Source organism: Eptatretus burgeri, chromosome 3 (genome assembly GCF_056783735.1).
Source record: "Eptatretus burgeri isolate ZD-2024b chromosome 3, Ebu_testis_v1, whole genome shotgun sequence".
Taxonomy (NCBI): Eukaryota; Metazoa; Chordata; class Myxini; order Myxiniformes; family Myxinidae; genus Eptatretus; species Eptatretus burgeri.
In genome coordinates this window covers 116,681,521-116,703,519 of record NC_140963.1, presented here as the reverse complement: position 1 = coordinate 116,703,519, position 21,999 = coordinate 116,681,521, and the positions used below count along the sequence as shown (strand labels likewise).

At 46.8% G+C, this 21,999-nt stretch overlaps 1 protein-coding gene and 2 long non-coding RNA genes across 4 annotated transcripts; 1 reads left to right on the top strand and 2 right to left on the bottom strand.

The window, feature by feature from the left end:
* Positions 1–660: 660 nt before the first annotated feature.
* On the top strand, positions 661–10,145 carry LOC147030798 (uncharacterized). Its single transcript, XR_015056510.1, has 4 exons — positions 661–791; positions 1,601–1,711; positions 6,330–6,355; positions 9,539–10,145. It is a non-coding gene; the product is annotated as an uncharacterized LOC147030798 (long non-coding RNA).
* On the bottom strand, positions 790–8,569 carry LOC147030799 (uncharacterized). 2 transcript variants are annotated; one of them, XR_015056512.1, is made up of 6 exons: positions 6,760–8,569; positions 6,416–6,468; positions 5,654–5,702; positions 3,154–3,273; positions 2,869–2,980; positions 790–2,127 (listed from the first exon to the last, which is right to left on the bottom strand). It is a non-coding gene; the product is annotated as an uncharacterized LOC147030799 (long non-coding RNA). The 2 variants fall into 2 exon arrangements; XR_015056511.1 differs by having other exon boundaries at positions 7,200–8,569.
* Positions 10,146–12,129: 1,984 nt separating the features above from the next.
* On the bottom strand, positions 12,130–14,148 carry LOC147030797 (cathepsin L-like). The gene has a single exon (XM_085875219.1). It carries the CDS (start codon positions 14,145–14,147, stop codon positions 12,966–12,968), a length of 1,182 nt encoding a protein of 393 aa, XP_085731345.1. The 5' UTR covers position 14,148; the 3' UTR covers positions 12,130–12,965.
* Positions 14,149–21,999: the final 7,851 nt, after the last annotated feature.

The following is a 21,999-nucleotide window of genomic DNA, read 5'->3' as shown; positions in this document are numbered from 1 at the left end:
ACGGAATCTTTATTGATCAGAAATCTTTATTGATTACCCGACCCTGGAGCACTTATACACAATGACTTAACACAGAACTACAATACTGGATCAAGGAGGAAGACATTGAGAGATTGGGTTGAGGGGGAAAGAGAATGTTGAGGTTTGAAAAAAACGAAAAGTTTGAGGGACTTTGTCGAGCCTTCACTCCCCCTGAGATCACTCCTTCTGGAGCTATCTTGCCCAAACTCGCACCTCGTTGTCTACCCTTGCAACAGAGCCCCATTGGTCTGCGGTCCCGAGTCGGAACCTGTCCGGCCAGCGGGATGTTCTGCGGCCTCAGGACAGCTCGTTCCATGTAAATATTGCCAGGCTTTGATGTTTGGAAGGCAGCACTAGAAAATACGGCACTGGGGCGATATGAGTAAAACTATGTGGAAATGAAGACGTGACATGGAAGAGAAACTGGTGTGAGGTTTCAAAAATCTGCTCTGGTGGAACAAAACGAAAAGTGGAAAATATCTCTGGGAAGAGGCTCTCAAAACTCTGATCTGTCTCGGGCATTTGTAGAAGCGAGAGATTTTGCCACCGATCTGGGTGTGTACCCTGCCCCTACCCCTCAGTGGCTGTTTTCCATTGGCCTTGCGGTGTTGCATTGATGTCTCGCGAAGGGGCGGGTGCATGAAGGGGTCGAAACAATCTCTACCTGAGCGACTTCTGTCTCTACTTACGCCGGGCATCGCCATTATTCTGCTACCATGTGAGCAAATGAGTGAAAGGGTTTGTGAGCAGGCGAGCAATGAACGTGACTGGTGAGTAATGGAAGTGAATGGAAGGGAATGGTGTTAAATGGAAGGGATAGAAAGATAGACATAGAGAGGTAGATCGAAAGAGGGAAAAGGAACAGACACTTATGCTGCTTACACACACACACAATGCATATTGATCACAATGATACGATTTAGCTTCCTCTAAACAGAATAATAAATAAATAACTAATATCTATGTGTGTGTGCTTCCTTTCCCTCGGGGGGGGGGGGGTGCACAAAGTCCAACCCCGGCCCACAACCGTCACACGACCCCCTCCTTTCCATTCAGCCTCTTCCGAGGCTGTTCAAGCCTCCTCCATTCCTCTTTCTCCCGCTCTTTCGTCCCCCTTATTTTACACAACTCCCCCTCCTCTCACCCTGTTTTGGTTTACAATCGCATTCCTATGCTGAAAATAAAAGAAAAACGAATGCGTTGTTAAACTGGCTAGCCATTCTACCTTAAACATCACTGATACTTCACATTCGGATTCTGTACATTTGTAGAGAAAAAGTTGAGTTGACCAGAATGGGCACTCTTCTGATCATTTCAAGTGCAGAGTTATTTTTAGTGGCTCCCCACTGTCTGACATCAACACCTGCCCATAAGCTTGGCAGCACTCCTCAGTCTGAAGGTTCAAATACTTACACTGGGACCACATGGCCACTCAACACGACGTGAGTCCTTCGACCCATGTGGCCCACATTTGAATAATAGGCACGGTAATATTCACTTCACCGTCAATGGCAACACATTGGTGGGACCATGTGGCCCACTTCAATGAACAAAAAGAATGATGGTCTTCTCTTTGCAGTGAATTGCAACATATTGGTGGTGGGACCACGTGGCTGCAGAATGTGGGAGTCTCCTTGGTCCACGTGGCCCACTTCTATGAACAAAAAGCATGGGTCCTCTCGCAGCAATGGTGAGTCTTCGACATCCTTGTATTGGCCTTTTTATTGCAGAAGGCCTGGAAACTGTGAACTTGGCTCTCAATGGAACGGGGGGGGGGGGAGGGGGTGGGCGAGAAATTCAGACATGCATGGTGTCAAGGAGGAACATTCATGACCGTAACATTTCAACAATTGCTTTTACTCTTCAACATTCTCACAAAGATGGTTTTCAGTCACCAATTTCACCCACCGTTGCAAGTGTTAGCATTTCTCCATAATGATGGTCCAAGCTCTCTGTTTTTGCTCCTGTTCAACTTTTAACAAATGGCAAAGCCTTCAACTGCAGCTGGATGGAGTACCGCTCTCATGTCTGGGCTGGTACCCCTGCCTCACTCCTTGCTCAGGTTGAGGCTGAGGACACCAAGTCTTTCCACATCATTGTAATGTCCTACGATGAAACCGAGTTGAAAAAGCATCCATCCGGTAAGACCAATGTGTGACACGAAGGGCATCCGACAAAAACAGGTCCAAGAAATATAAATCAAGGCAGCAATCCACACACAAACACCAAATGGATCAAACAGCAAACACCAAAACATGGTCAGTATCAATTGGGGATGTTTAACACTCAAGTTGAACAGGAAGTCACAGTTACTTCAGTCATGATGTTGGTAAATGAGAAACCCTGAAAGAATGCAGGTGAAAAACGAAAAATAAGGAAGGCAGTGGTGATCAAGTACAAGTTTAGGGTGAGTTCTTGTTTCCCACGGGATGGCCCAATTGCTTCAGATTTGACATCCCATAATTGCCCAAACTTGCACTCCCCCACAGTTCACGCCATTGTTGACAGGGAAAGCAGATGCCAAAGCAAAAGGACAAGGAAAATCGACCTCATTTACAACTCCATCACAAACAACATGAAATGCACAGGCTTCATCCTGGCCCATCATTGGTCGGCCCCATCCAACTGCTGATGTTGTGAGACTGAGGTGACTCGAAAATTGCTCCATCATCGTAAGGGGAATGATGCACACCACGTGGCCAAGCCCAGGCCAAATGGTTGTTGATCCATGAATAATGAGCAGAATAAATAATACAATTGGATTGGAAAACAGGAACTTGCTCATGAGGTTCACGAGAATCAGTAGATGTTAAACAGCAGAACCACAGTCCAGCAGAGAACCAGTACCTTTAGATGTGCACAGACGTTTGACTGGTCTTGCATCCGTGCTCTCGGAGTCACGGGAACGTTTCTTCACACCAGGTGTCCTCTTGTTTATCCATGGATGCACGAGGATTTCCTTCAAGGTAAAACAATTCGGTCCATCCCGAATCTTGAGTAATTACCATCACACGCCATCTCATTTGGCCAAGAACCACTCAGTCCCACAATAGTGAACTTTCACAGTCCTGCTCGAACTTTTGGTAAATCCAATAAAATATCAAAAGTAGAAGCTGCTCCGTTATCACACACCTTCATTGAGATCCTCTTTGTTGGATCGACACAGAGCATGGATTTTAAGAGCTCAGCGCACTGGGACCCAGCAGAAGATGGAGGTTTGTAGTGAAACGGCCGATTCTTGCATCCGACGTACTGTAAAGAGACAGATCTGTAAAATTCACTGATTCATTCACCAAAGCAGGTGCACACAACACGTTCACCAAGCAGGTGCACACAACATTTTCATCTCAAAGTGAACTCAAAGGATACGTTCTGTGCTTTACAATCCAAACTTTATATCAAGAGGTTTTATTACATCGTCTCAGGATGATGGGGTCCCACAGGGTGACCGAGAGGTTTGCCCACTTGCCTTGAAGCCGTTTCGCCTGGCTTTGAATCCAAACCCACGGAACCAACTATAAACTGTCACCCTGGTGTTTCACAAGCACAGTGATTCATCAATGTGTGTACCCTCCCTCGGGTGGACGTAAACTGGGTTTTAGTCTTCGGAATGACTGGGCCATTGTTGGATTCGAACCAACGACCTCTTGGACAATCCAACCACAATGCTTTGAGCCTATTCACTCCAAAATTCATATTGTTGATGGAAATTGTAATTATTTCAATCATTTTTACATTCTTACTTTGCCAAGGATGGGAAAAACCAAGCAGTGAACAAAATGTACAACCCGACTGTCTGACGATGGCAATGATGTGATCCCGTGAAATGATTGTTTCTGAAAACAAGAAACGTTTTTCTTCTTTCAACCTTGTTCATGATTTCTCTGGTTTGTGTTGATGTGAAATCTGATGAAGATACTCATATCTATGAAAGAACTCACTGCATCGACATTCACATCGATCATGAACACTAAGATCGTCACGAAGGTTCGGTCGATTGTAAGGAGGGAACACTCACCTTGATCGTCTCCAGGACACCATCCATGATCATGAGTGTGAAGTATGAAGTAGTTGGAGGAAAGTCGTTATTTCGAGGAGTGTGAAGTAGTTGAGGTAAGTTGTTATTACTGGGAGTGTGAAGTAGTTGGGGTAAGTCGTTATTACTGGGAGTGTGATGTAGTTGGGGTAAGTCGTTATTACCAGGAGTCTGAAGTAGTTGGGTTACTCTTTATTCCATCTCGTTTCTGACTGATCGATTTTCTGATGCAAACATTATCTTCCATTCATTCTATCGGGAAATAAAAGGCACAATCTCGTGTTTCCCCATCTTAGTTTCACCATGAAATGAACACAATTAATTTTTTTATATACAGAGTCAAGGCTCATGGAAGAGCGAGAACACTGAACAGATCAGGAGACAACAGAACAAAAGGAACGAGAGAGACAGACACACTTATAGTGGGGTTGAAAAACAAAATAGGGGGAGATTGGGACAAGCAATGGGTGTCGACAGGACGCATGGGGTGGACAAGATGGAACCAGAAACATACTGTCAGTTCGGAAAAAAACTGTAAATTTGGAAGGATGTGGAGAGGGGGGGGGGCATGAACTGGGGTAGAAATTGTCATGTTTTTGGATGAGGGAGGGGGGGCTTATTTGAAATGGTGATAACAGCTGTCTTGAAGAGTTGGAGAGAAGAATAACATTGGGGAGAATGTGGTGTTTGGTTGCACAGGTGGAAGAAAGAGGAACGAATGAGTGGAGATGAGCAGTGATCCTGGATTTTGGAAGTTTCACAAGAAGGGGATTGATGGTGGACCTTGCCTGCCCAGCAGAGACCTCGGGTGGAGGGGTAAAGGCTGGGGAAGCACGGAAAGAGCAGAGGTTGCAAGATCAGACCAAAAAAGATCGGCCGTACAGATAGAGAAACCACCGACCTGTCTGCGACAGGAAAGTGATCGGCCCACAAAGAAGATTCCAATGATCCTGAAGGTCTTGGTTTCCATGGCGTTGACCTGAGTAAGGTGTGAGTTGGGGAGCCAACCCATAGGAGAGAGAGTATGTGCTCCATAAAGCTGCGGATGAAAGTCTTGTCGTTTAATTGGAGTTCAGGTGTACCAAGGAAGGACGTTGTATGACGCAGGATGCCCAGTCAGTGGCTGGCCTTGGAGACCAACTTTGGAATGTGGTTTGCCGAAGAAAGATCATTGCTGATTGTGAGACCTAGGAGTTTGAATGATTGAACTTCCTGAAGAGGATTATTGTTAAGAAGGTCGATGTGAGGGTTCACCAGACGGTCCTTTCGGAAGTTCTGTGGATGCACCGTGCTGCCAATGCTGCACATTGAAAGACCATTTGGCCCATTGTATCCCTGCTGTATCTGTGTCCCAACATGTCACTGATAGGTATTGTGAATGAAAGAGTTAACCCCATCCAGGTAATCTGACCATGCCACGAGCACAAGATGGCCTACTTTTTGGAAAGATTTCCAGGGTCCTCAACCCATCCATATTCAAATGAAGGAAAACAAACCTTTTCAGTGAATAACAGTAATAATACAAACAAAGCATCATGATTTAACATCATCACGATGAAAGAACAATTTATCGTTTGAAATGAAATGCTCACTTACTGATGTTTGGATGATGCAAGGAAGAAATGATGGAGGCTTCTTTTGAAAACTGCAATGAGAGAGAGAGGGAGTGAAGGAGAGAGAGATATGGAGGAAACAGAGGGAGAGAGAGATGGAGGAAAAAGAGAGAAATGGAGGAAAAAGAGAGAGATGGAGGAAAAAGAGAGAAATGGAGGAAAAAGAGAGAAATGGAGGAAAAAGAGAGAGATGGAGGAAAAAGAGAGAGATGGAGGAAAAAGAGAGAAATGGAGGAAAAAGAGAGAGATGGAGGAAAAGAGAGAGAGAGATAGAGATAGAGATAGAGATATAGATAGAGAGAGAGAGAGAGGGAGAGAGAGAGAGAGAGAGAGAGAGAGAGAGAGAGAGAGAGAGAGAGAGAGAGAGAGAGAGAGAGAGAGAGAGAGAGAGAGAGAGAGAGAGAGAATAAAGTGACGACATGTGGGGTACAATGTATGAGTCCAGGTCGTCCCCAAAACCGAGATTTTAACCTCATTAATACATTTCAGGACTGGATACTCTCTTGAGACAAAGTTTCATCATATTCCATATTCTCAGGAATATTCCTTATTGAAGTTAAAATATTTTTATTTTTGTGATGTAAAAGGTAAAGATGACGTTTTAATTGGTCCCAGTAACACCTGTTTACTTTGTGAATCTGTTTACTTTCGACCAACAGGTGGAAATCATGAACGGACGTTACAGGTAAAGTCACATTTCGCTGTGATTTGCACTCAAACCCCAAATGGCATGAAATAAACTCACTTTCTCAAAGTCGTTCTTCAAGGAAACTTTAATTGCTTTCAAGGAAATTAAACCTGGAAGAGATACAGACAGGTAAAAGTTGATCATTAACTTGTGATGCAGTGCCAGGTGCACAGGTGTGAGTCAGACCATTTACATCAATTTACATCTCACAAGCATCGTGCTCACCTTCACAAAACATGCAGACCAATATGGTAACATACTTATCAAAGGTAGAAGGGGAACAGACAATCACATCATCAGGTTCCATCAGCAAAAGGTAAAGTTCAGAGTTCAGGGAAAAGAGATGAGTTTCCATCCATCCATCCATTGGGACCATACTCTGTGTAGAGCGTTGGTGCTACCTCAGCAGTCTCCTTGGCTATTGGGCACAATCCTGGACGGGTGGCCACTCCGACACAGGATACCAGCGAGCTGGCACTCATTTTGCCGATCTCAGAAGGATGACAGGCAGAATCAACCCCACCTGTTATTAATTCAACAGCCAAGTGGGGTTTGAACCCAGGATGCCTCAGATCCCAAGTTCACCACCTGAACCATTTAGCCAACACCAAGCATACACAAGTTTATAAATGCACGAAGAGGATAAACAAGGTAATTGAGGTGAATTTTACCACATTTACACTCATTTACATGAACTTCACATGTTGGAGGAAACTTTAAGGGAGCGAATTGAGATTTAATGAATTAATTTACAGATGGAGGTACAGGAAGAGGAAAACATTTTCATGTTCACCTTTATGAACCCTGACCACAACCCTGAAAGCACAACACCTTTCCGTACCTCATCACCTCACAAGGTGTTCCTCGCTTTGTAAACTGCTCCCTGACCTCCTTCACCGAGCTTTTTGATGACGTCATACTGCTCGATCTGAACAACAATACAAATTGAGAAAACATGTTTCATTCAAAGATCAGAGAAAGAATACATCAAGATCTTTAAACAAGATGTTTCTCAGTATCGTTATTTCACCTTAACAATCGAGTAACTTCATCACAAACCTCACAATGAAAATTTACAAATAAAAGGTGAGGATCTGCTCACATCTCGGAACTCAACTGCAGGGGACATGATATTGATCGGTGGAATAAAGTGGGTTTTTAACTTCAACCAACACGTCCCTTCTCCATGACAAAAAATAGGACCGCTTGTCCCGAAGCTCACCTGCATAAGGAGCAACAGGCACTCAAACCCCCCACAGACCCCCTCAGACCCTGATTATTTTAATGTTGTGAACAATAATTGGTACATCATGGGTGATGAAGGTTGTGGTCAAGTTTCATCGAAATTGTGTGGGTAGTTTTGGACAGAAGCATCAGTTGAGCTTTGACAACAAACAGTCATCAACATCACGGGTGGAATTAAGGGCATCCAACAATTCCTCATCTCCACCACAGGTGGAATGACATTCCATAATTCCACATTCCATAATGACCAAAGTGCTTACGAATTGACTAACTCAATGACACTCACTCACGCACTCACAGACACTGCTGAATCGCATATGCTCACCGGTCGAAAGTGCAGGTGATCTTTAAAAGAGATAACACTTAACATCTCGCTTACCTGGAGAGGGATATCCAGAGGCAAGGAAGATGAGGAACTGTGTTCCAACCTCTGTTCTGGAGACCGTGGAGATGAAGAATTTCTCTCCCACCTTGACTCCACATGTGATTGAGAGGGGGGATTGTTGGACCACCTCAATTCCACCCATGATGGAGATGGGGAATTGTCAGCCAACATCGCATACAGACGTGAGAGTGATGAGGGATTGTTAGACCACCTCAATTCCTCCCGTGATGGAGATGGGGGATTGTTGGACCACCTCAATTCCTCCCGTGATGGGAGATGGGGGATTGTTAGACCACCTCAATTCCTCCCGTGATGGAGAAGAGGGATTGTTAGACCACCTCAATTCCTCCCGTGATGGGAGATGGGGGATTGTTAGACCACCTCAATTCTTCCCGTCATGGGAGATGGGGGATTGTTGGACCACCTCAATTCCTCCCGTGATGGGAGATGGGGGATTGTTAGACCACCTCAATTCCTCCCGTGATGGGAGATGGGGGATTGTTAGACCACCTCAATTCTTCCCGTCATGGGAGATGGGGGATTGTTGGACCACCTCAATTCCTCCCGGGATGGGAGATGGGGGATTGTTGGACCACCTCAATTCCTCCCGTGATGGGAGATGGGGGATTGTTGGACCACCTCAATTCCTCCCGGGATGGGAGATGGGGGATTGTTGGACCACCTCAATTCCACCTGTGGTGGAGATGAGGAATTGTTGGATGCCCTTAATTCCACCCGTGATGTTGATGACTGTTTGTTGTCAAAGCTCAACTGATGCTTCTGTCCAAAATTAGAATCCATTGCTCTTAATAGACACTTGAAATCAGCAAAAGGTGAAAGAACAAAGTCTGATCGATGGCTGTAAATCAGCAAACTGAAACGACGTGAAAAGGTTCGTTTTCTTTTTGAAAATAACGGTTGTCTGGTTGATCACGTGGTTCGACTTGACCAATCAGGTGGCTTGGCGAGTTGCCACAGAAAAATGTTTGAAACATTATTCGATTGGAAGAACGTCAAACGAAGTTAGTGAGGTTTGTGTTGAGATTAAATGTATAACAAGCTCATGGTAAAAGTTATGTAACCTGACAGTGTCAATGTATGGTTATTCAGTGATTAGCAACGTCTTGGAAATTTCGGAAGTGTTCGCGCATGCGCAATCACAAGATGACCTCGTGACGGAATGACGTGTTGTCGGACTCTCCAGATCACGTGACCAATCCCTCTGATAAGTTCGCGCATTTCAGCCATCGAGACGCGACACAAGGCGACATTTTGAAGATCTAACCTTCATTAATTGTGAAGTTATAAATAAGTTGTGAAGTTTGATAATGGGGTAAAGACGAAGCTTTCCAAATTTACAGATGACACAAAGCTTGGAGGTGAGGTGGGTATCAGAGGGGATGGTGATGAGATACAGGAAAGTATTGATACTTGTATTGATTGGGCAAAACATTGGCAGATGTAATTTAACCTGAGCGAGTGTAAGGTGTTGCCACCACGGTCTGTGTGTTGTGAATGGCTGTGATCCTTCTGTGTCTTTTTCAATTCAGTGGTAGAATCACAGAAGTGGCGGCACCCAGAGTTCTCACTCACTTCTCACTGAAACCTCCAGCAGCTGTTCATCTTACGTCAAATCCGGGTTCTCTCACATATTTATCTGCATGTGTGTGCACAATTTTTGTTGCAGATCCCCCATGAGCCTTCAACCCAGTAAAAATACAATAACTAGAACGGGCACTCAGTAGAGCGCATACCTTCGCCAACGCTACATTTTGCCCCCCCCCCCCCAGAAACAGTTGATTGTGAGGGTATTTAATCCCATACCACATCTGCCATCTCATATGTGTTATGATGGCTTAAAAAACATTAAATTTCCTGCTGTTTGACACTGATTCACGTACATTGTACAATTTCTGGATGAACTCCCTGACCTTTTTGGGTGTCGGTGTCAAGTCAATCTGATGACAACTGGTCACGTTCTAAGAAATTATTTTCTGGCATTTTAGGGGCATTTAGCACACACGAGTTTCTGTTTTTCTGAATAAGTTATTTATTGTGAACAAACAAACATTAATTTTCAGAAAGTAGGACATCTGAAAGTACGAATTCAGCTGTGTGTACTATATGTAGAGCGTTGACATTAGCTAGTTGCACGATAGGGGGTTGAAGTACTATCGATAAATAGAACTATAAGTTGTGATATACGCCTCTCCTGGTGCCAAAGTCCCATTGGTTTGCATGGAGAGAACTATGTTTTTGCCTGCTAACCGTTTTTCTTACCTGCATCCTTACAACTATAAAATGTGCATATCTTTTATTTTTTAATATCTTCAAATTGCACCAGCAGCCGAAAGCATCATGGCACATAAGAATGACACATTTGAAGCACACATCAGGTGATGTTGCTTTTTTTAGAATGGTTGACATCAACTAGTTGTGGTTGCGCAATCCAAAAGTAATACGTCAGCTGGCTCCTAATTTATAAAAAGGAACATTTTTTTTGTTTAGTGTGCATACGTGGAACACTAAGGTATGCACATTTTGTAAGTTCAGTGACATCCCCCCCCCCCCCCACAATGCTTAAAACTCACCAATAAAGTCACTCAAATATTACACATCACAGGATAGGGAATTGAATTATAAACATTTTAAATCTACTTACATGCAAATTGTATAAGAATTGACCGCGTAATGATAATAAAGGTCGTTGACCCCCCTGACCTTTGACCCAAACCGCGAACAAAGGTAATGACGTCATTGTGTCATATCGTATATCAAAAGATTGGGCATTGAATTCACAACATTTTGGCATTGGTTGCATGCAAATTGGATAAAAATCGACCGCACCATGGCAAAATGACGATTTTGACCTTTTCATGACCTCGACCTTTACCTTTGTACTCTTAATTTTGTAATTGGTATTAGAGTGTGGGGAACAGAACAGTCAACATTTTGTTGTTGGGTTCATGCAAATCAGATAAGAATTGACCGTGTTATGACTAAAACCGCACATTTTGTAATGTCGTGACCCCCCCTGACCTTTGACTCCCAACCGCTAATAAGGGTTATTACATCATTGTGTCATGTCACATATCACAAGATGGGGCATTGAATTCTGTACATTTTGGCATTAGTTGCATGCAAATTGGATACAAATTGACCGTGCTATGGTAAAAGACGATTTTGACCTTGACCTTTGACCCGATCGCTCCCAAAATTAATCAAATGGTTCTCGGATAATAACCAATCATCCCACCAAATTTGCTGCGATTCAGTTCAATACTTTTGGAGTTATGCGAATAACGTTAAAATAAACCAATGTCACCCGCAGGGTGACCCGTATCTTGCCAAAAGGTGACCACGTGTGACTTCTTTAAGGTCACACTGAGTTGAACAGAGCTGCTATCCACCAGGAGCGACTCCTTGAGGAATATCTGCCTACGAGAGATTCCGATGAGAATCGTTCTACAGAGTAACCATGAAAAATCTGCGTTTGCCTCATAACGTCACCAAATGACGTCATAATGTCTCAAGCTTGACATATCTAGAAAGCACTCATCGAGGTGTTCAATCTGAGGTACTACACGATATGGTTCCTAAAACTTGAAAATTTGACCTTGGGGTCAAATATGTTTGACCTCAGGCGCTAACCATGAAGGTCAAGGCCAATCGCCACCAAAAATTAATCAGCTGAGCGCCAGACCATGAACTATATTCCCATGAAGTTTGAAGACGATCCGATCAAAATTACTCAAAAAATAAGGGTTTCGTATGCATTGCCACACGTTTGATTTGGTGGCAAATGATTACTCCCCTGATTTGCGACAGTGACCTTGACCTTTGACCTTGACCTTCAAAATTTTGTGCGCTGAAAGGGACCTCTATAGGCCTCTGATATGCGAAGTTACAAAAATTTCCGATGATAACTGTGCTCTGCAGAATTTTTTATACGTGATTACAGACAAACAAAAACAAAACAAAAAAAAACATACAAGCTGACTAACATATCTTGCAAAAACTTCGTTTTGGCAAGATAAAAAACAAACACACACATTCACAATTAAATTAATACACAGCGATCAAAACATCACCTTCGCAACAACGTTTGCGAAGGTAAAAAGAATGATGTACGGACAAGAGAGAGATTTCAGGGTGTAAAATTTATTTCCGTGATGAGTGAATACAATCAAGACTCCCAGCTCTCAGTATGCATTGCCACACGTTTGATTTGGTGGCAAATGATTACTCAGCTGGTAATTATTTACATAATACAACAAACTTAAATTATCGAGTTCCTCAATGTTGCCTTTTCTATGAAATACAACAGAAAGACCTCATCGTTGTCCAGTTTAACATGGTATACGATACAAATATGTGTGCAAAATTCATAATTTACATGTATGACCTTGGTGATGGGTAAATTATTAGAGCGCTTTACACACTCAATATTATTCTGTCCAAGACTGATGCTCATGGAAGAATGAGGGAGCACAGGTTAATAAGGGAACGAGCTGACAGTGGGACAGTCGTGCAGAGTTGGACACAATCAGTGAAGGAATGAATGAACAAAGGGGAAACAGTAATATGCATGTAAGAGGGTTTGGTGAAGAGGGATTAATTGTGGGTGAAAAAGATCATGGGTCGAGATGGGGGATGACATGAGGTGGTGGTGGGGCGCCTGCTCGAAGCCATGGAGGGATTGAGCCACGATCGAACTGCCGCCTCCAGCACTTGACCAATTCAAGCTTAGTCCTCCTCTTCCTCTTTTGTATGCAGCACAAGGCTGCTGGTGGCATTATTGTCTGAAGGCACGGCTGTGCCACTGATTCAGTGCCCCTATTACCGGTACACTGGTACTCATTTTGCTGACCTCAGAAGAATGACAGGTTGTCAACCCACCTGATGTTAATTCAACGAATGGACAAGGCTCAAACTCAGGACCTTAAGATCCCAAGCCGGCAACACCAGGCTTCAAGATTAGTCAACGACAGCCGATGTACAAAGGAGATTGAGACCACAAACGCCAGCCCCTCGATAGACCCTGTAATACCCATCTTCTCCCCAGTCAACACCCCAGCTGTTCTTTATGATCCAAAATGGTACACCTTTTTCAACACCATAACCTACAATCAAAACGGCATGATTGAGGTCCCAAGGAAGGCAGAACACTTCGTATGGATACGAGATCCCGTGAGTGTAGAACATCATGGCCATGGCATTGAGAGCGATGGAGATGGGTCCGTTCTTCACAAGCCAGGTTGCCATTTGGTCTTCATCAGAAGGGAGGTCCACTGAGCTGTTGATGTAAGCCTTCGCTTTGGCCTTGGAGAAGGCACAACCCAACTGTTCGTGTCCCTTGTATGGATAATCTTTCTCCACCATGAGTCCACCCAAGGAGATGATGGCCTCGTAAGCCGAGCTCGGGTAACCACCGGCACATGCAAGGTCCGTTTTATCGCAGTCCACAAGTTCCTGCTCGGACAGGGACAGCAGCCGCTTTTGTTTGAGAAACCATTGTCCTTCGATGTTCCCCACGGCAGAGAAAGCCCAGCAAGACCCGCACTCTTCCTGGTCTTTCACTGCGGTCACAGCACCGAGGTGTCTCCAGTCGAAGGATGGCGGGTGAGGGCCGATGATCGGCTTCTTGGGAGGACTTCTCCGAGTCGGGCCGAGTCTCAGAGCCGGGTTGAGATACTTCAAGCGAAATTCAAGGTCCGTCATGTCGCTGAACTTCGTCACGCCGTACTCGGCCGTACCTCGGTCCGCAGCTCGTCGAACTTTCGCGTTGGACACGTTTTCCTGGAAGACGGCGAAACGTTTGCGCCATTCTGCGTCATCGCGATATGTCTTGTTGTACTTCGCCACGAATGTACGGAAGTCGTACGAAGGCGAATGGTTCGGATGTCCGAGCACGTGGCCCGCGATGATGACCACGAAGATGAAGAAGAAGAGCAGAGTCCGGAGCCAAACAACTGGTCTCACAGAGATTCGAGCCATGACACGGGCCAGCGAGGTTCGAGGGACCGAGACGAAGCACAAAGCAAAATCACCAAAATAAGGAAAATGAATTGGAGGAAGTGAGAAAAAATCGATGACTGAAAAGCGAGGGAGGAATTGTGGAGCATGGAGAGAGGTGGAGTCGGGGGAGAGGTGGAGCATGGGGAGAGGTGGAGTCGGGGGAGAGGTGGAGCATGGGGAGAGGTGGAGCATGGAGAGAGGTGGAGCATGGGGAGAGGTGGAGCATGGGGAGAGGTGGAGTCGGGGGAGAGGTGGAGCCTGGGGAGAGCTGGAGCACGGGGAGAGGTGGAGCATGGGGAGAGCTGGAGCATGGAGAGAGGTGGAGTCGGGGAGAGGTGGAGCATGGGGAGAGGTGGAGTCGGGGGAGAGGTGGAGCATGGGGAGAGGTGGAGCATGGGGAGAGGTGGGGCATGGGGAGAGGTGGAGCACGGAGAGAGGTGGAGCCGGGGGAGAGGTGGAGCATGGGGAGAGGTGGAGTCGGGGGAGAGGTGGAGCATGGGGAGAGGTGGAGCATGGGGAGAGGTGGAGTCGGGGAGAGGTGGAGTCGGGGGAGAGGTGGAGCATGGGGAGAGGTGGAGTCGGGGGAGAGGTGGAGTCGGGGGAGAGGTGGAGCATGGGGAGAGGTGGAGCATGGGGAGAGGTGGAGCATGGGGAGAGGTGGAGCATGGGAAGAGGTGGAGCATGGGGAGAGGTGGAGTCGGGGAGAGGTGGAGCATGGGGAGAGGTGGAGTCGGGGGAGAGGTGGAGCATGGGGAGAGGTGGAGCATGGGGAGAGGTGGAGTCGGGGAGAGGTGGAGTCGGGGAGAGGTGGAGCATGGGGAGAGGTGGAGTCGGGGGAGAGGTGGAGTCGGGGGAGAGGTGGAGCATGGGGAGAGGTGGAGCATGGGGAGAGGTGGAGTCGGGGGAGAGGTGGAGCATGGGGAGAGTTGGAGCCGGGAGAGGTGGAGTCAGGGGAGAGGTGGAGCATGGGGAGAGGTGGAGCATGGGGAGAGGTGGAGCCGGGGAGAGGTGGAGCATGGGGAGAGGTGGAGCATGGGGAGAGTTGGAGCCGGGGGAGAGGTGGAGCCGGGAGAGGTGGAGTCATGGGGAGAGGTGGAGCATGGGGAGAGTTGGAGCATGGGGAGAGTTGGAGCCGGGAGAGAGGTGGAGTCAGGGGAGAGGTGGAGCATGGGGAGAGTTGGAGCCGGGGGAGAGGTGGAGCCGGGAGAGAGGTGGAGTCAGGGGAGAGGTGGAGCATGGGGAGAGGTGGAGCCGGGAGAGAGGTGGAGTCAGGGGAGAGGTGGAGCATGGGGAGAGGTGGAGTCGGGGGAGAGGTGGAGCCGGGAGAGAGGTGGAGTCGGGGGAGAGGTGGAGCCGGGGAGAGGTGGAGTCGGGGAGAGGTGGAGCCGGGGGAGAGGTGGAGCCGGGAGAGGTGGAGCATGGGGAGAGGTGGAGCATGGGGAGAGGTGGAGCCGGGGGAGAGGTGGAGCATGGGGAGAGGTGGAGTCGGGGGAGAGGTGGAGCCGGGGGAGGGGTGGAGCCGGGGAGAGGTGGAGCCGGGAGAGAGGTGGAGTCGGGGGAGAGGTGGAGCCGGGGGAGAGGTGGAGCCGGGGAGAGGTGGAGCCAGGAGAGAGGTGGAGCATGGGGAGAGGTGGAGCCGGGGGAGAGGTGGAGCCGGGGGAGAGGTGGAGCCGGGGGAGAGGTGGAGCATGGGGAGAGGTGGAGCCGGGGAGAGGTGGAGCCGGGGGAGAGGTGGAGTCGGGGGAGAGGTGGAGCATGGGGAGAGGTGGAGCCGGGGAGAGGTGGAGCATGGAGAGAGGTGGAGCATGGGGAGAGGTGGAGCCGGGGGAGAGGTGGAGTCGGGGCAGATGTGGAGTCGGGGGAGAGGTGGAGCATGGAGAGAGGTGGAGCCGGGGGAGAGGTGGAGCCGGGGGAGAGGTGGAGCATGGAGAGAGGTGGAGCCGGGGGAGAGGTGGAGCATGGAGAGAGTTGGAGCCGGGATAGAGGTGGAGCATGGAGAGAGGTGGAATCGGGGGAGAGGTGGAGCATGGAGAGAGGTGGAGTCGAGATGACTACCACTCCCTTTTTTCTTATTACTTCCACAACCGAAGGTGAAGTAGGTTGTTTTCACCCCTGTCTGTCTGTTTGTTTGTGTGCAGGATATCTCAAAAAACTGTGGACGGATCCGGATGAAATTTGGTGGGTAGGTTGGGTGTGTGACAAGGACAAATTGATGAGATTTTGGTGAAGATCTGAATCTGTATACGAGTTTTATTTAATTTTTAAAGTGATTCTTCACCATTGAGAGATGGGGCTAAAAACAATGTATTTATTGTTCCTGATATGTTCTATTGAATCAGGCATTGCATGACAGAGGTATGCGCTCTACTGAGTGCCCTTTTATTAACCTGCTGTTTCTTCAGGTGGAAAAACGCCCATAACTACATTTTATATAAACGAGTGTTCTGTCCTAGAATGTCAGAGAGATTTTGTACTTTGCTGCTTACATCTTTCTCCGTACCAACGTAACAATAAAATTTCAACTCAGAGTATTGGTGATTGCTTGACCAAGTCGAGTTTTTTCTTCAACAATGTGACATCCTGTTTAACAGCACACACATCAATGAATCACCCTCCATATGAAACATCAGGATGACAGTTCATAGCTGGGTCGTAATTTGAACCCAGGTTAGCGTACCTCTCGGCTATCCTGCTATGATGTTAATGAAATGTTTCCTTTTTAAAATTTCTATTAAACGCAGGGTCTTCACAGGTGAGTTGTCTTGCCTAAATATTGTTCAAGTTAATCCATATCCAGCAATCAGTGACAGTGCGAATATTGTAGAGCGCTCCCCAAGTGGCTGAAGCACTCCATCAAAACGGTTGATAAGAAACAGCACGCTTGGTCACTGAACCATCATATTAAACATACACCTCCCGGAGACACCTGAAATATCAAATATTTCCGAATTGGACAAATGAATACTTTTTTTAGCAGTCGGAACTGCCGCTCAGTTCAATTCTGGAGCTTAAATTTTCTAATTTGGCTTAGTTTAAGAGATTCTCGAGGTTATGGCATGTGTGGAAATGGTGTTCACCACCTAACACAACGGCACACAACTGGAAAAAAACAGATGTTATGGTACAGATATTGGATGGTGCTGCAGTGATTAACATGCTGCCACCAATAAACTGCAAAACCCTCATGGAATATATCACATTGGTCTTTGGGTCATACATACTTGGACAAGCACAGAATGTTCTTCTTACGTTTGGCCAATATGGGGTGCGCTAAAGTTGAATGTCTAGGTTCTGCAACCATGTGGCTGCCTGGAGGGAAGAATGGGATTGAAGAGAGCATGGGAGTTTATTCCAAAGGTGGGGAAAAAGAGGAATGAAAGAGTGAAGGTGAGCAGTTCGTGATTTTGTGGGAATGATCACGGAGTATGGATCTTACCACGTCTCTCGCCGAACCACGAGAAGGCATGAGGTGGAGGGAGGGACGACATTGGCGTGTAATCGCGGCTAAAGGAAGCACGCCGGTGTGCTGTAACAACAGACAGACGTTGTTATTGTTCCATAACAACAGACAGATGGACACATAAATCTGATCAATGGTGGGGTTGGTTGCAAGCAACTCACCCAATAAATGTTCAAAAGGTAAAGATGTGCATTATTTCATAAGATGTAAAGCTCTCTGTTCTCTCAGCACAGTGTTCATTCCTGATGGCAGTTTCCAGCGCAGGCACAGAGTGCACTGCAGGGAAGACTGGCTTTACAACACTTGCACAGTCCTCTGCAAACTTTCTTGCAGCCACAGTGCATCAGTTCTTGGCATGACTTGGATGCCTTTGGTAGTGTTGTACATCTTGGTGACCATCTTCCAGTGGTTGGTTCCCAGCCTCAGTCCTCTAGAGTGGGAGTAGGACTCTAGACTCCTGCTCGGTTACAACATCTACCCCCAGACATAACCATTTTGATAAACTGCTCTCTTTGGGTGTTCCAGAAGGGCAGTCTGAGTTAGAGGTATGTTCTCAATACCCCTGTTGCACTGTAAAGAAGTTCTGTGGGACTGATATCAGATTTCTTGCGACTGATGTTAGGTTTCTTGCAAGGCTAAATAGCAAAATGTGGAAGGCACCACATCGTTCCCAGTGGGACGATCAGCTAGCCTTCCGGTACCAGTTTGGCATGGCGTCTGGTGAATATTTTCTCTAAGAATGCAATGTAGTCTGACATCCTTTTTGCTGCAGGGTTTAAAGAAGGCAGTTGAATCTACCTTGGACCTGAGAATAGTTGTTCGGTAGATTAATCCACCCTTTCTTGAAGGGTAAGGGGAACTCGAGATTCTCTTCTGAGTTTGTGTGGGCACCTCGTGTCATGATGTGGATGAAGCGTCGGTCATCGACAGATACAGCCTCAAAGTTATCCTGTGGCGTTTCTCTGTTGATGTCATTTCTGGTCACATTATTCTGTTGAGGTTTACAGAGAATCCTCTTTCACATCGATGTGATTTTTACATATTTTGGTCCTGGGTTGTCAGGGTGTGATCGAATGATGATGCGGTTAATCCAGGTGTGAGCTTTACCTTCCGTTCCACTCATGCAGACCTGGCCAGAAATGGTCCAACCAAGCTCCATGCACTGGACTCATGGTGTTTCTCTCGGCCCATTTAAGATTTTCTGACCTTGAGGGGTTCCGGACAATTTCTCCCGATGAGGATGCTGTTGATGTCCTCCTTTGGCTCTGGAACACTGACTGCCAATGATCTGAGGTGGGGAAACTGTAAGCATAGGTCCGGAGATGGGATCTTGCTCATATCACTGGGTATGTGAGGATTCTTGATGATCGTCAGGCGTCGTTTTCTTTTTCCATCTTGGGCCTCCACTATCAGGCCATTTGCAAGTCTTCCTTCTGCCATGACTCGATGTCCACTGGATGTGAACAGCTCATTGGGTAATATCGGAGCAGGGAGATTTGGTGAATAAAATAGTTATAGATCTGCCAGACAGGCATTAGACTGGTTGTCAAGTACCGCATACCCGTAGATGGATTTTGAGGGGCTTTGTGGTTTTGGAGTTTTCTTAAATTTTCTCATTCTGTGTCTCTCCACCATCTCGTCTTGAAATTTCATGCATGAAGGTGTCATTATTTGCTTCTGCATGTCTTGCACTGCACTTCAGTGTTGCAGTCATTAAATCTGTGGTTGTCACCACGCTTGAAGCAGAGACCTTTGGTTTTGAGGAAGTCCTTTCTCTCTCGGATGGGTTTCCTGCTGAATGAGATGCACTCATACAGATGATGACCGAGCTTGTCTTGTGACTGGAAGTCACGGTTCCAAACGCATAGGTGTAGATGTTGCCAAGACATGAAGGGTGAAATTGAGGCTTCTGTATGTTCTCCCTTTGGTCATTATGGAGTATGGCCTTTTCTCGCAATAATTTGGTAAGTATGGTGATTAGTGGGTTATTGCCATTTGTCATCTTGTATTTTGAGGCACGCTTCCTCCAATCGTTGTGGATATTAGTAGGTAGATTTTGTAGAATTGGGTGTAGAATATGCATGTAGTTGAGAACGTTGAGGCCAGGTTAATCAACTGTGTCTGTACACAGATCTGCAAGTTCCAGAAGCATACAGTTTTCATCCGCCTTGAACTTTGGGAAACGAGTGAGTTTCTCAATTACTTGAGTAGTAATCCTTGTTCCCAAACCTCCATTCGAGCTCCTTCCAAGCTTTTTGGTAGGCGTCCTTGTGATTGTAAATGTAACGGTGTCATAAACGGTTGACAAGCTGTCCTACTTCGCCTTTGGTGTATTTTGCAAAGAAGGTGAGTCTCTGTGTCGCAGTGTTCTGAGCCTGGTCCACCATGATATGGAAGGAACAGCACCTGGGTTGGAACATCATCGGGTCGCCTTCATTGCCGTCTGGTTCATGTGTTGGTTGGTGCTGGTGAGCAAGGGTGTCAGTGATCTCTCTTGCTATATCAACAGGAGAAATAATTGCTTCAGCCTAACGCTTCTCTGATGACGTCATGGGAGGAGATGAGGATGACTCTTTGAGTATATCATTAATATGTTGGAATTGTTGGCTGCTGCTCATTGGCTAGTTCAAGAGGTGGGGCCAAAATTCGGAGTTGTCCGGTCAGTGAAGGTCGAACAACATTGACCGCCATGTGGCAAAATTGTGCTCCATGATCGTGAGCTGATTGTTGTGGTGAGGTCTGGCGGACATGCCACCTTTCTTTTTGTTCGGCCTGCTGGAGTGTGTCGGAGCATGCTTTGTTCCTTTTTCAGCTTGGCCTCGGCCCTTGCTTCGTGGGCTTTCAGCTCGGCTTCCGCTCTTGCTTAGTCTGCTTTCTGCCCTGCCTAGTGTTTGGCAACAATCTCTTCATATGCCGCATTCTGAGCAGCAGCGGCGGGCCTGGGCACTGAAAGATGAAGATGACCTTGAAGATCTCGATTAATTTTTGGTTCATGTGGAGGGCCATGATTGTTTAGAGATACTTGATCTGGTATCTGGAGCCGTGGAGTACATCTTGTCCAATGTCTGAGTGATGACACCATTGGCAGAGTTACTGTTGCCAAGATAGGTCTTCTCAGTGTGAAAGGCATCTTCCTGATCTTAACCAGTCTGCACTTGAGCATACAGGTTATTTAATTTTGACCATATGTCTAAGTATGTTTAGAGTGCCGAACGGGCATCGGTGGGGCCCATTTAGATTTGGTTTTCATTGTTGGTGGCATCTTGAAGATTGTAGAGGGTTTGCTTGGTTTTCCTCCGTTGGTGATCAAGCTTTCTTTCCATCGTCTGTATATTGGTGTGGACAACCTTCACTGTGGGACATCTTTTCCTCTGTGGGCAGCCTGCCAGGTCTGTTGCATTCTGGGTGTGTTCATCTAGCTGTGCAAGTGAGGGGCTGCCGTTGGGTCTGGCCGATACAGCGTGTGAGGTGTCCGACATGGAGATCCTTCCTTCCTTGCGACAGCACTTGACCGTTAAATCTAACCTCGTGCAGAGAGCCCCTCCAATCACAGTCAATCACTTTACTGGTTTCAGTTAAAGCAAAGCTCAGAGCGAGCGATAGCTCGAATTGCACCAGCAAGTGTCAACCATTATAGAAAGAAATGTCACATGCAGGCACAGAGTGTAGCTTGTAACTGCTTCCTTTTATAAGATAACTGTAAACCCTAAAAAAAAAAAAAAAAACACTCGATGTTTGCCAAGCTGCAATCATGATCCAAAAGAAGGAAAATTACAATTCACATGGTGAAACATTGGTGAGCAGTGTCAAAATGCATGGATCGCACACACCCAGAATATGATCAAACAGACTCACATTTTATTGTTACAGATTTGGAAGCCTCTTGCACACAGACAGTCAGCAGTCCCAAAGTTTAGTTATTTCGTTAAGTATGTGTGTATCGTTAGAATCCATCCCCTGTGTCTAACGGGAATTTCATGTGTGCGCTGCGAGTTATTTTGTAGTTAGTGTTTTTATATTCCCTAACAACAACATCCTGCTTCGTTCCGCCATCCAACCAAACCTTCGCGCACCGACTCCATTATCCACTTGTTTTTGGCTGAAGGCATTGGCGGAGCCTCCGTCGCCTCAGATCGAGGCTCCGCTCCGAAGAAGGGCAGGGAGTGTTTCCTCCAGCCAATGGACGAAGAGCGAGCAAAGCCGAAGCGCTCCAGCCAATGGGAAGCCAGAAGACCAGAAACAACTACAGGGCCTCTTCGGGAGCGGGCCACTGACACGCCACCTGTCCAATGGGAGGCAGAGTTACCTCAGGACGGATCTCTCCCACCTCGCAGGAGGGGTTGAAAAATTGTCAGTGCGATCTGTCTGGGTTGTTTCGTCTGGTCTGCTGGCCATTTTCCGTCTTGGTGCTGGCTGCCGTCTGCCGCTTCGTCTTGGTTCCTTAGCGCTTGGTGCGAGGTTGTCCGTGTGGGTTCGAGTCCCACCATGGTGGTTGGAGCGTCTGATCTTCACAAGCCCTTCCACAAGAATCCT